At 42.2% G+C, this 15,244-nt stretch overlaps 1 protein-coding gene across 1 annotated transcript in view; it reads right to left on the minus strand.

The window, feature by feature from the left end:
* LOC110488958 (short transient receptor potential channel 3-like) overlaps positions 1-15,244 on the minus strand; it is a 56,124-nt gene that overhangs the window by 15,556 nt on the left and 25,324 nt on the right. Inside the window, exons 5-7 of the mRNA XM_021561455.2 lie at positions 6,325-6,489; positions 2,562-2,778; positions 518-751 (exon numbers count right to left, since the gene is read on the minus strand). Of these exons, the coding sequence (XP_021417130.2) occupies positions 518-751; positions 2,562-2,778; positions 6,325-6,489 (616 nt within the window). The remainder of the gene's footprint in view (positions 1-517; positions 752-2,561; positions 2,779-6,324; positions 6,490-15,244) is intronic.

Here is a 15,244-nt window from a genome sequence, read left to right on the forward strand (position 1 = left end):
TTCTGGAGAGAGTATGGGTCTCATCTTGAGTCATGATAATGCTACTACTATTTGCATAGGCCACTATTGCTCTAAATGTCAAATTAGAAACAGGCTTTTATGTGATTTTAAGTGCCAGCCTTTTGTTGACCTTTTGCATGTTTTAACGAAATGTTAGAGTTTGTACAGTTTACCAGGTGGATAATGTTGCACTTAAAGTAATTCTGTACTGTGTGTGTCACCATGCACCATTAGACAATTACAGCTTAGTACGAATGGTGATAGTCCTGTGTTAATTCTCAAATTATTCTTGAGATTAGTGTGCCTGCAGTGTTGCCTTAAGTATAATCATCGATAACACCTAACATTATAACATCCCCGTTTACATGTCTTACAGGGCATGTGGTTAGTTATTATGAGTGTGTGGTGGTATTTGTAGATGTGTGATAGATGCCTACTTGTCTTAACTGTATCATGGGTGTATTCATTCTAAATCCTGACATGAGGAACAAAATTAATACAGAAGTTCTTCTCTCACCGTAGGTAAAGTATTTGACCTCTGGGGGTAGGGTCACTAGGGAGAGATCGGTAGCGTGGATCTTTTCGTTGACGTACTGCTGGGCTCTGGTGGCCTGGAGGAAGGCGAAGAACCGAGCAGTGAAAGCGGCGATAAAGATTGAGAGCATGCCGAAGTCCAGAACGTTCCACAGCTGCTGGCTGTACTCCCTTGGCCCCTCAGTCCACAGTTCCTTACACTCAGACCACATCATCCCTGTGGAAAGCAACAAAGATGTGGATTGTGTTCATTAGGCACCAAACAGATTAAAATGTTCTGAAACTGAGCGAAACATCCCTGCAGAGGAAACAGCAACAAGAGGACTGGGTTGTGTTTGTTAGTTACGAAACTAAAGGTAAAGAGGGACTTGTCCAATAGGGACTTGTCCAATAAGAAACACAAATTTTTGTTTTCTGTTGCAAAACATTTTGCTATGTCATGCCCTAATGAACATGACCATAGTGTCATTGAATCGGCTGGCAATAGTGAAACTGAAGTGTGTTGATTCAGTAACCATCTAATGTCTACCTAATGAAACCACCTCCAGGGCCCGAAAATTGGTTAGTTTGTTTATTAAATTAACTGTCTGAATCTAGCTGTACTTTTGAAGCCATTTATTGAATCACTACAGATTAAAACCTCTAACATAGCTTTTAAAAATTAATTCAGAAGATGGAACATGGTTCTAGTCTCTACATCGATTCGTTAACTCAATCTGTCAAAGAGGGAGAGAAAAAGGATGAAATGTTCCCTCCTGAGAGACCATTGATTCTGCATTTAGATGATTGGTGAATGAAGGACAGAGGACCTCTTGGGTCATGTCAAAAGGCCGGTAGTGACTCATTATAATCGCTTCCTGGTTTCTGCCCTATCCGACCAAATGGGATGCATCTGCAATGCCGTCAAACTTGACCAGGCTCGATATGACGGTCGTGTTCATTAGGGCACGCAACGGAAACCAATTTTAAAACATTTTGTAGCAGAAAATGTTCCTCTCAGTTTCAGTTTATTTTGTTCATTTGATGCCAAATGAACTCAACCCTGGAAACCTCCCCATCCTGAGAACAGAATGGAGACTGTTGTGTAGAGGAGGGGAAAGAGAGGGTCCATTTGCAGATGTGTCACCGTAATTGGTATTTCAATCTTGCGGGAGCGGGACTGAAGACTGCTCCTCACTAAAATCTCATCTGATTTCCCCCTCTCCAGAGAGTTACCCTATTCTCTCTCTCGCAAGTACGCACTGACAACTGCTCGTTCAAGTTTAGGTCAGTATGGCTGCTAAACATTAAGTAAAACTGACCAGGGAAGCTATGGAAATTGAACTTAAACCTTTCACTTTTCATTTAAAAAACAAATGACTGTCTGTAACTCTACAATATACTGTACATCAGTGTTCAAAATGTGAAAAGCACAAAATAGTCTCCTGACTATTGTGCCATACAGCTGCTGTGTTTTAAATGCTAGGTTCTTCAGAGCACATTGAAAAGAGATTTCTGTTCTAAATAGAACACAATACAAAAAACAATATATGTTTAATTTCATGTGAATCTAACCAGGATAGTCCACTCAGTGACACTTGAATCTAACCAGGACAGTCCACTCAGTGACACTTGAATCTAACCAGGACAGTCCACTCAGTGATACTTGAATCTAACCAGGACAGTCCACTCAGTGACACTTGAATCTAACCAGGACAGTCCACTCAGTGATACTTGAATCTAACCTGGATAGTCCACTCAGTGACACTTGAATCTAACCCGGACGGTCCACTCGGTGACACCTGAATCTAACCAGGATAGTCCACTCAGTGACACTTGAATCTAACCAGGATAGTCCACTCAGTGACACTTGAATCTAACCAGGATAGTCCACTCAGTGACACTTGAATCTAACCAGGACATGAAACATGACTCTGATGTACGTCCTTGCCTCTGACGCATGTCCACACCTTTCCAAGCCCTTCTAGTGCCGTCAATCCTCCACAGTACCAATACCATGTTAATTAAACAAATACATCCTCTCTCACCTGTGACCCAGACCATGATGAGGATCTCAGTCCAGCTGAATTCAGTGGTCTTGACCCGGTAGATCTGCATGGGGTGGTCAGTGACGGTCACGTTTGGCATGGTGCGGATGCCCTCGAAGCGGTCCGATGCGTTGAACAACAGCAGGCACAGGAAGATGATGAAGGAGGCGGCATGGGCCACAAACTTCATAAAGGGGCTGCGCAAAGCATTGCCCAGCTGCAGAAAATAAGAAGGATCACATTTGCAACTCAGTCATTTAGCAGATGCTCTCATCCATAGTGACTTACAATCAGTGCATTCAACTTAGGTAGGTTAAATAACCACATCATAGCAAGTAAAACCTTCAGGTGAGATCGGTGGGATGCACAGGGAGAGTTCAGTCAATAAGAAGTCTCTGGAGTAACTATGCTGCAACCACCTCAACCTATACTACAAATCAGGATAGTTAGCCAGCTAATTTGCCTACATATCCTAAAATAATGTATCTTTTTTTTTTTAAAGATAAGTTTGAAATGGGCTCAGTCTAATTTTCTGAACAACAAAAAACACATTTATGTACGTTTAGCTTTCTTAATGAACCAGACAATCAACAGTTATTTCTGTTTGTTTATTAAAGCTATCTGGCTAACTCCATGAACCTGCATAGTAATATACCTGTCAGATGAAATTAGTTGGTTGTGAAGTATGGAGAAAACTATGCTACAGCCACCTCAACCTGCTTGAAATTAGTTTGTTGTGAAGTCTGGAGTAACTTCACAACAAACACAAATCAATTCAGTTTAGGTGGTCGAATCACTTGATCAATTCGTTCATGATCTATACAACTGAAAAGCTACTACTAGTCCTAATCCTATCCTATGCCAAAGCATTCCTGAAAAACAAATCGAAGTGTTCTCAAGGTGCCACCTCTAAATAAACATAGCAATAGTAATGATGCCAACAACCCAAATTGGCATTGTGCCATTAACATGCCCAGCTGTTGCTCTGCTTTTCTCCATTCCTCTTATAGCCCTCAATGATTAAAACACACATTGTTAGGCTTGGCTTTATGAGAGGGTAAACAACATCCCTAAAGATAGAAAATGTAACACTTACATTTAATTGGAGTGTTGTGAGAGACTCTCGTTATACTACTGAAACTTAAGACCTATCCATAAACCACCTGGGTAGGGCAAGGTAAGTGAATATAAACAAACAAGCACACTACACCCTATTTATTTACCCTCACACCCCTAGACAATTTATTTACCCTCACACTCCTAGACAATTTATTTACCTTCACACTCCTAGACTATTTATTTACCCTCACATTCCTAAACTATTCATTTACCCTCACTCCTAGACTATTTATTTACCCTCACACTCCTAAACTATTTATTTACCCCCACACCCCTAGACTATTTATTTACCCTCACACTCCTAGACTATTTATTTACCCTCACACTCCTCAACTATTTATCTACCCTCACTCCTAGACTATTTATTTACCCTCACTCCTAGACTATTTATTCACCCTCACACTCCTAGACTATTTATTTACCCTCACACTCCTAGACTATTTATTTACCCTCACACCCCGAGACTATTTATTTACCCTCACATTCCTAGACTATTTATTTACCCTCACTCCCCGAGACTATTTATTTACCCTCACACTCCTAGACTATTTATTTACCCTCACACTCCTAGACTATTTATTTACCCTCACACCACTAGACTATGTATTTACCCTCACACCACTAGACTATTTATTTACCCTCACACCCCAAGACTATTTATTTACCCTCACACTCCTAGACAATTTATTTACCCTCACACCCGAGACAATTTATTTACCCTCACACCCCGAGACTATTTATTTACCCTCACACCACTAGACTATTTATTTACCCTCACACTCCTAGACTATTTATTTACCCTCACACCACTAGACTATTTATTTACCCTCACACCACTAGACTATTTATTTACCCTCACACTCCTAGACTATTTATTTACCCTCACACCACTAGACTATTTATTTACCCTCACACCCTGAGACTATTTATTTACCCTCACACTCCTAGACTATTTATTTACCCTCACACTCCCAGACAATTTATTTACCCTCACACTCCTAGACTATTTATTTACCCTCACACCACTAGACTATTTATTTACCCTCACACTCCTAGACTATTTATTTACCCTCACACCACTAGACTATTTATTTACCCTCACACCCCGAGACTATTTATTTACCCTCACACGCTGAGACTATTTATTTACCCTCACACCCCAAGACTATTTATTTACCCTCACACCCCGAGACTATTTATTTACCCTCACACTCCGAGACTATTTATTTACCTTCACACTCCTAGACTATTTATTTACCCTCACACCACTAGACTATTTATTTACCCTCACACCCCGAGACTATTTATTTACCCTCACACGCTGAGACTATTTATTTACCCTCACACCCCGAGACTATTTATTTACCCTCACACCCAAGACAATTTATTTACCCTCACACCCAAGACAATTTATTTACCCTCACACCACTAGACTATTTATTTACCCTCACACCCCGAGACTATTTATTTACCCTCACACGCTGAGACTATTTATTTACCCTCACACCCCGAGACTATTTATTTACCCTCACACCCCGAGACTATTTATTTACCCTCACACTCCTAGACTATTTATTTACCTTCACACTCCTAGAATATTTATTTACCCTCACACCACTAGACTACTTACCCTCACACTCCTATACTTATTTACTTTAATCACAGGGGGCTGTAAATGTCTGTTTTACTTTTCAATGGGAAGTTTGGGTAATGGAACCATATATATGTCATTCTATGGGCTAGAAACAATACTCTTCATATACTCTGGTTTGAGTTGAGGTAAATGAAGGGAACACAATTGGTGAATTTTGTCCCAACACTGCCTCCGTATTTCACTTTGAACTCTACCACCTGGTTATGCTCCAGTTGATCTACCTGAGAGGTTCTGAGTGGCAGGAATGATGGTGGTGGGTGGCCTTGCATGCCAGATTTATATCTATACTCTCTTGGCAGACATTACATGTCACATTGCAAAACAATCATCAATCAATCAAATTAAAGCGATCACATTTATTTTCTAAAGCTTTTTTGTATCAGCAGTTGTCACAAAGTGCAATACAGATTCCCAGCCTAAAACCCCAAAGAGCACTGTGCAGAGGCACAGTGGCAGTGAAATACTCCCTAGAAAGGAACGAACCTAGGAAGAAACCTAGAGTGGAACCAGGCTCCGAGGGGTGGCCAGTCCTCCTCTGGCTGTGTTCTGTGGAGATTATAGCGGGGAAACTGCCAGGTCCGTTTACGATATTACAACAAAGACGTTACGTCAAACAACGAACACCTCTGACATCATTGTACATAATTTCACGCAAGATAGAACAGCAGAGTATGTACTGTGAGTTTTTTCTCCACGATGTTGGAGGCGCATTTTCTCAAAATAAAAAAAATAACAAATCTGCCAATTTTGGATTCCAACTACAAGGCCAGATCGTTCTTCAAGACGTCCAAACGTTCATAGATGACCAGCAGGGTCAAATAATAACCAGAGTGGTTAAAGAGGGTACAACAGTTCAACATCTCAGCGTGCATGGGCATACGAGCGTTTGTGCAGTTTTGTAAACAAACATACTCCATCAACATTTCTCTGACTACAACAACAAATGGTAAGCGAGAGTCAGCAGTATGTCAGTGGACGTGGTACTCTTACCCGACTGCAAGGGGCGAACCAGTAACCCACAGCCAGCAGGGGCAGACCCAGGGCCACAGCCACCACCACCAGGCACTTTACAGCGATAGTCTGCTCCCTCAGGCCCGACAGGTTCTCATACCAGATCGTCAGCAGCTGCTGCTGGCAGTTGGGGTGTGCCACGAACTGTGGGGGAGGAGAGAGAAAACAGGAAATGAGATGTAATGTTTAGGTTAATGCAATCGGGAAGCAGCCTGGGGAAGCAGGGATGAGCTATATACTGTCTTTATAATAGAGCTAATAAAATGGAAAAGCAGTCTAGGGAAACAAAGAGGCTGAGTGGCAGACCTGGTTCATCCTCTACACTGCCATTCCGTTTAGTCTGGACAATGAGGATGAAAACCCAGTTCTGAATCTATTCTGTAGGCACCAGGTGGACACCAGTCATTGGTTGGTCATTTGCATTTTAAGTGGGCCTATAGTGTGTGTCTATGTGTGTGTGTGTGTGTGGGGGGGGGGGGGGGGGGGGGGTCTCATTTAATCACATTAACAGGCTTGATCAAATCTGGGGAAATACATTACGCTCTCGTCAGCGGTGGCTGCTCTGGGAAGATTTGGGTAGGTGGTGTTCCCTGTCTGAGTAATGGAAGTTTTCAATCAAAAGCTACTGAGCCATTAATGAACTGAACAGTTCTCTTTGTGGGTTTTCTTGACACCGTCTGCCAGCCCAGTCAATCCATAACCATTTTATAACAGCAAACGTTTGGTTATTTGCTTTGTAAAGACCTAATACTACAAGATAAGAACATTAACCAGTATCAAGGGGATGTAAAAAGTTTGAGTTCCCATGTTCATTCTAATATGGGTACAAACAGACATGCAATTCCAATGTAAGAAAGAAATCATGGACGGGAGTGGTGGCCATTTCCTGGGATTTAAATGGGATTGACCCTCAAACTGTTGCTCCCAGGTACTTCGAGAAAAACTTTGAGATACAGACAAAATTAATTCTGGGTCAGAGAGAGGTGCATTGCCACCTGTAGCAAGAAACAAGCTCTATCCTCAAGTGTGCAATGTGTTCTGAATGGAACCCACTAGGTTAATGAATAACAAACATCTGTGCCTTTGGGTTTTTAATGTCATGGTTGTGCTACATCGGCTCCCCCTTTTTGCTGCAAGGCTAGCAATGACTGAATTGGAAAATATGGCCAATTAATTATGCTGTTGAATGAGGAATCGAGGCAAAGCCAGAATGGCTATGAATAAGGAGCAGTGAGTCTATTATTATCGATTCTTTGGAGAGGGAGAGCCGTGTGGCATTGGGATTTGTCAGTGTACAAAAATCATGGGACAAGAACGAGATGCAGAAGAGTTGAGGTGAACATTAACCTGCCAGTAACAGGATAAGGACATTTTAAAACATTTCATGTGAGAAAACCTGGGCAAAAATCAATAGGTAGAAACTCAATGTCTGTCAGGGGTAGCAAGCTACAATAGGTGTTCAAAAGCTCTAATGGTGGTTTGAGTCATCCTGAAAGATGTCACTTTGCCTAACAGTTTTTCAAAAGCTTTTTAAAGCTATTTATCATGATGGAATGGTATTTTATACAATTTTATACGGTGCCAACTAATGATTCAACTTGCTATGCAACTTCTTTATGATTTAATTAATTTTATGCATTATCTAACCTTTCGAATCCCATTTTACAAGCTAACTGTAATGGCATGTTTTTTGTTTCAGTTGTCTGAAGTACCAACTAAAGATTCAACTTGCTGTACAACTCCGTTTTCAGTTAATCCTTTTATTTTTTTATGATTCATTTAACCTTGTGAGTCACACTGACATGTTTTTCAAGGGCGCCCTGGGCAACAGGCAGCAACATAAACACACGTACAAATAAACTATAATGACAATATAACAGGGTTGGGGAGTAACGGATTACATGTAATCAGTTACATGTAAGGGATTTTAAAAAAACAGTTAATGTAATCCGTTACGTTACCAGCAAAAATATTGTAATCAGATTACAGATACTTTTGAAAAACTAGAGGATTACTTCAAGGATTACTTTTAAATAAAGAAAGGATGTTTAACACGTCTCTGTTTTCTCAATGACATTCAAATCGCGTTGAAAAACGGCACAAGTTTAAGGTGGTTCCACTTGAGTGAGTCTGAACACAAGTCAGGGACCAGTATGATGACACACCAAATGTGTTTGATGGATCGTGTGAAAAAAGCAGGAATAGGCTTTTGTAGGCTACAGTCCAACCTATGTCTTCCAATGTTGCAACTGCTGTCAGCATTCAAAGATGATCCAATGTGAATAAACGCTAAGGTTTAGGATGACAGCAGTGTCTACGGCGATATGGATACCACTTATTATTGATATCTACCAGAGCGCATTGATGTGAATCACACTGCTGCTCTCTCCCTTAGCTATTTGCGCCTTATGGATTGTGGTTGTTGAGGATGGCTGTTCACAAATCTTAATGTGTATTTGAACACAATAATGGTTGAATTCAAGAAGTTTAAGCTGCCTATCAAACATTGTTTCTGAAACCAGTGGACAGCCAGTGAAAAATGCCCTCCTGCAACATCTAACTGACACATGCTCAAACTCGCACACTTCTGATAGCCCCTTTAAGTCTATCTGTAGTTGCTACATCCATTTTTGGACATAATTTAACCGTATTATTATATGTAGTAGAAAGCGATGGGTTAGAAGAACCCTACATAACCAACCCATGAAGTAAAATTTAACATCCATATATGGCCAGCTATGTAAACTTTAACATTGATTTAACCTGCAATAGATGTGGTTCAATTGGTAACATACAATTTTGTCTTCTTCTAATGCCTCTTAAGGTGAAAGTAATCTAAAAGTAACTGCATTTAATCAGATTACATTACCGAGTTTGGGTAATCCAAAAGTTATGTTATGGATTACAATTTTGGACAGGTAACTAGTAACTGTAATGGATTACATTTAGAAAGTAACCTACCCAAGCCTGACAACAAAAATCATAAAACCGTAAGTCACAGTGATGACACCAAACACTCAGCATCATTAACATAGCAAGTGCACACAGAGCCGGATGATATACTGGAAAAGTTGGAAAAGTTGCAATTAACAAAAATTGGCACTGGTCTTTCCACTTTAACCAATTATATGCATTAACCCTATTTGTTTGGAGCCACCGCGCAGCCATCTTGGTACTCCTACTCCAGTGTAAAAAATTATATTTTGGACGATATAGAAATTAATTTATTAATGTCTACATTTGTTTTCCTTATATCCCTTAAAATCTATATTTTTAGAGAGTAATAATGTTACTGTAATACATACCATTTTGTCCTTGAAAGATTATATTGAAAGATTGTAGAATTCCTCCTTCTGAGGAGTACCAATATGGCTGACCGGTGGCTTCAAAGCCTTTCACTGGCCAATACATAGCATAAGCAATCCAGGGTTTATACACATCGTTTGATTTTAAAATGCGCCCACCAGAGGGCAATGCCGCCCCTATTTCGATATAATTTTTGTTTAGGTTCCACCTCCGAAGAATGATGCAGGCAACATATTCATATTCACGAATTGGGGGAGGGAAATAATGTTGTAATGACTTCCACCTCGAGTGATCGAGAAACATCAACAAATAGGCAATTGACAGCTGTCAGTGTAGCTAGGTAGCATGCTAACCTTAGCTAGCCATCTTATTAACCTTATCTAACTAGTTGTTGTTGCGGTCTTTTTTCAAACTACTCTGTAGTCATAGGATTAGCCAGCTGGCTAAACTAGTTCTACTTGAGTTTTCATTAGCATAATAGGGAAAACTTCACCACAGATGGAAACCAGTATCTTTGACTTCATCATCTATTGTTATCTCTAAAGTTTTGGCATCTTCCATAAGAGACTGTTTTTCTACATTATAATGGACATGGTGAAACTGGCAGGCTTTAGCTGCGGTACAGCAAAGCCAAGTCAGCCGTGCTCATGGTTCTCACAGGGGAAGTGAAATGATAGGCTACAATTACTTTGCTCATGATGCATTTCGCAAATGACATATAACAACACCCTGAGTGCATCAGACACAAAACACCAATGCAAATGTTACAACAGAACATCAAAAATAGATAAACAAGTTCCTTGAATGTTATTTTGCAGGTGGCTGTTCATTTAAGCAATAAGGCACTTTTTTAACAAATCAAAAACTGAAAAATTGGGCGTGCAAAATTATTCAGCCCCTTTACTTTCAGTGCAGCAAACTCTCTCCAGAAGTTCAGTGAGGATCTCTGAATGATCCAATGTTGACCTAAATGACTAATGATGATAAATACAATCCACCTGTGTGTAATCAAGTCTCCGTATAAATGCACCTGCACTGTGATAGTCTCAGAGGTCCGTTAAAAGCGCAGAGAGCATCATGAAGAACAAGGAACACACCAGGCAGGTCCGAGATACTGTTGTGAAGAAGTTTAAAGCCGGATTTGGATACAAAAAGATTTCCCAAGCTTTAAACATCCCAAGGAGCACTGTGCAAGCGATAATATTGAAATGGAAGGAGTATCAGACCACTGCAAATCTACCAAGACCTGGCCGTCCCTCTAAACTTTCAGCTCATACAAGGAGAAGACTGATCAGAGATGCAGCCAAGAGGCCCATGATCACTCTGGATGAACTGCAGAGATCTACAGCTGAGGTGGGAGACTCTGTCCATAGGACAACAATCAGTCGTATTTTGCACAAATCTGGCCTTTATGGAAGAGTGGCAAGAAGAAAGCCATTTCTTTAAGATATCCATAAAAAGTGTTGTTTAAAGTTTGCCACAAGCCACCTGGGAGACACACCAAACATGTGGAAGAAGGTGCTCTGGTCAGATGAAACCAAAATTGAACTTTTTGGCAACAATGCAAAATGTTATGTTTGGGGTAAAAGCAACACAGCTGAACACACCACTGTCAAACATGGTGGTGGCAGCATCATGGTTTGGGCCTGCTTTTCTTCAGCAGGGACAGGGAAGATGGTTAAAATTGATGGGAAGATGGATGGAACCAAATACAGGACCATTCTGGAAGAAAACCTGATGGAGTCTGCAAAAGACCTGAGACTGGGACGGAGATTTGTCTTCCAACAAGACAATAATCCAAAACATAAAGCAAAATCTACAATGGAATGGTTCAAAAATAAACATATCCAGATGTTAGAATGGCCAAGTCAAAGTCCAGACCTGAATCCAATTGAGAATCTGTGGAAAGAACTGAAAACTGCTGTTCACAAATGCTCTCCATCCAACCTCACTGAGCTCGAGCTGTTTTGCAAGGAGGAATGGGAAAACATTTCAGTCTCTCGATGTGCAAAACTGATAGAGACATACCCCAAGCGACTGACAGCTGTAATCGCAGCAAAAGGTGGCGCTACAAAGTATTAACTTAAAGGGGCTGAATAATTTTGCACGCCCAATTTTTCAGTTTTTAATTTGTTAAAAAAGTTTGAAATATCCAATAAATGTCGTTCCACTTCATGATTGTGTCCCACTTCTTGTTGATTCTTCACAAAAAAATACAGTTTTATATCTTTATGTTTGAAGCCTGAAATGTGGCAAAAGGTCGCAAAGTTCAAGGGGGCCGAATACTTTCACAAGGCACTGTATTAGCCGTCATATCATATGGGAAACATACGGCATTGCCACAGAAAAAAGTCCCCACTTCAAGCCCAAATATATCATACTCAGTGGTGGAAAAAGTACCCAATTGTCATACTTCAGTCAAAGTAAAGATAACTTAATTGAAAATGACTGAAGTAAAAGTGAAAGTCACCAGTAAAATTCTACTTGAGTAAATGTAAAAATAAATATTAGGTTTTAAATGTACTTAAATATCAAAAAAGTAAATGTAATTGCTAAAATATACTTAAGTCTCAAAAGTAAAAGTATAAATCATTTCACATTCCTGTCACACCTACTCCCACTCCCACTCCCTCTCTCCGGCGCTCGACATCGCCGGTGTACTGCACCCTATTCAGTAGATGACTGCGCGAGGAGGTCCAAATGCAATCGACGTGCCAACAACTTTTCCTTAGACATGCTCATCGCAATGGCCATCCATCTGGACAACCTTCTTCGGGAGCGCCGGCACCAAAACTCTCCTCGCCCTCCTCCTTTGTTCATTCTGAGGCAGATCCTGAACCCATGGAGGTAGGGGCCACACATCTCTCTGTGGCAGAGCGTCACCGGAGACAGCTGGGGCTGTGTCCAGATGGCAGCCAGAAGGGGCACCAGCTTCAGCCGTGTCTGGTGCCTTCCAACACAGGGTCCACTGGGGCGGAGAGGCGGCCCCATGATCACCCATCTCCCAAGGTAGGCATGAGTATTCCATCATCATAGTTCTGCCAAACCCTTCCTAGGTTCCATGTCAGTTGAGAGTCTTGTAAGTGCCCTCCAACCTATCATTCCGTCCCCCTGTATCATTGACCCCATGTTTTGGGACGTATATGTGGACATCCGCCAGGCTCTGGAGAGGGAACCCTTGCTTGCTACCTGCCCTCTTGAGCACATCTACGTACCCACAGGGGTAAGAGACCGACTGTTGACCTGGGCGCACATATCCCTCACCGCTGGACACCCAGGTAACACCTGCACCGTTAAATCCATCTCTGCAAAGTACTGATGGTCCACCTTTGCGCAGGACGTCGCCCTCTTTGTCAACTCCTGCTTCATATGTGCCCAAACCAAATATCCCCGGGACACGCTACAGCAGGGAAACCCCTTCCCATGCCTCAGAGGCTTTGGTCCCACCTGTCCATGGATTTTTTGACTGATCTCCCTCCGTCTGATGGTTTCACCACTATTATGGTTGCTGTGGACAGATTCTCTAAATCCTACCATTTTATCCCTCTCTCTGGTCTCCCTACCCACCCTCCAGGTTGCTGAGGCACACTTCAGCAGGTCTTCAGGCACTATGGCCTTCCAGAGGACATTGTCTCCGACCGTGGCCCCCAATTCACGTTGCGGTTATGAAGAGCTTTCTTGGAGAAGATGGGGGCCGTGGCCAGCCTCACATCCGGGTACCGGCTTCAGTCCAACGGGCAAGTGGAGAGGACCAACCAGAGGAAGGGGAGGTTCCTTAGGAGTCACTGCCAGGACCGGCAGGGGGAGTGGGCCTGGTTCCTTCCCTGGGCTGGGTACACCCAGAACTCACTTTGTCACTCCTCCACTTGGCAGACTCCCTTCTAGTGCGTCCTGGGATATCAGCCGGCCCTGGCCCCGTGGACCCTGAGCCAGACCGAAGCCCCTGTGGTGGATGAGTGGTTCCGTCGCACAGAGGAAGTTTGGAACACTGCCCACGTGAGGCTAAAGCATGCCGTCCACCGCCAGAAGGAGCAGGCGGACCACCACCGAAGTGAGGCTCCAGTGTTCCATCATGGTGATCGTGTCTGGCTCTCCACCAGGAACCTCCCGCTCTGCCTGCCTTGCCAGAAGCTGTAATTCCAAAGGGCGCTGTTTTGTCCTGGACCCCAACATCCTGGACCCCAACATCGTCCGGGATTTTCCATCTCCGCCATCCGGACTGGCCTTCTACTCGCCCTCGGGGCCGTACTCCTGGAGCCGCACGTTGGTGGGGGGGGGGGGGGGACTGTCCCGCCTACTCCCACTCCCGCTCTCCGGCGCTCGGTGTCGGCGGTCTACTAACTACCGGTCCAGGCACCATCATTACGCACACCTGCTCCACATCATTACGCACACCTGGACTTTCTTATCACCTTGATTATGCTCCCTTTATTTAGCACACAGTAGCCTCAGTTATCAGGCAGCATTGGTTTTGTTCAAGTTCAGTACATTTCTCTTGTTTTGTTTATCTGCCTTGTTCATGTTTATTAAACTCACCTTCTGCACCTGCTTCCTGACTTGAAGTGCATACGTTATAATTCATCATATTACGCTAACGAGATGGCAAGATTTTCTTGTTATTTAAATTTACGGATAGCCAGGGCACACTGCAACACTCTGACACAATTTACAAACAAAGCATTTGTGTTTAGTGAGTCCGCCAGATCAGAGTTAGTAGAGATTACCAGGGATGTTCTCTTGACAAGTGTGTGAATTGGACCAAAAATGTTCTCCTGCTAAGCATTTGAAATGTTCTGAGTCCTTTTGGGTGTCAGGGAAAATGAATGGACTAAAAATAACATTATTGTCTATAGGAATGTAGTGGAGTAAAAGTAAGAGTTGCCAAAAATATAAATAGTAAAGTATAGTACAGATACCCCCACCTCCCTGGCCAAGACCCTTCTCCCCCGATTATCCGGGCGGCCAGTTCTAGGAAGAGTCTTGTTGTTTCCAAACTTCTTCCATTTAAGAATGATGGAGGCCACTGTGTTCTTGGGGACCTTCAATGCTGCAGAAATGTTTTGGTACCCTTCCCCAGATCTGTGCCTCGACACAATCCTGTCTCAGAGCTCTATGGACAATTCCTTCAACATCATGGCTTGGTTTTTGCTCTGACATGCACTGTCAATTGTGGGACCTTATATAGACAGGTTTGTGCTTTTCCAAATCTTGTCCAATCAATTGAATTTACCACAGGTGGACTCCAATTAAGTTGTAGAAACATCAAGTATGATCAATGGAAAAAGGATGCACCTGAGCTCAATTTCGAGTCTCATAGCAATATTGTCTGAATACTTATGTCAATTTCTGTTTTAATTTTCAATAAATCTGCAAAAATCTCTAAAAACGTGTTTTGCTTTGTCATTATGGGGTATTGTGTGTAGACTGCTCAGGATTTTTAAAAATGTAATCCATTTTAGAATAAGGCTGTAACAAAATGTGGAAAAAGTTAACGTTCTTAATACTTCCCGAAGGCACTGTAAATACTATACACCACTGATCATACTTTGACTAAAACAATGACTTATTGACTTCAATTGTTGTGCACCCTCAT

Source organism: Oncorhynchus mykiss, chromosome 14 (genome assembly GCF_013265735.2).
Source record: "Oncorhynchus mykiss isolate Arlee chromosome 14, USDA_OmykA_1.1, whole genome shotgun sequence".
Lineage (NCBI taxonomy): Eukaryota > Metazoa > Chordata > Actinopteri > Salmoniformes > Salmonidae > Oncorhynchus > Oncorhynchus mykiss.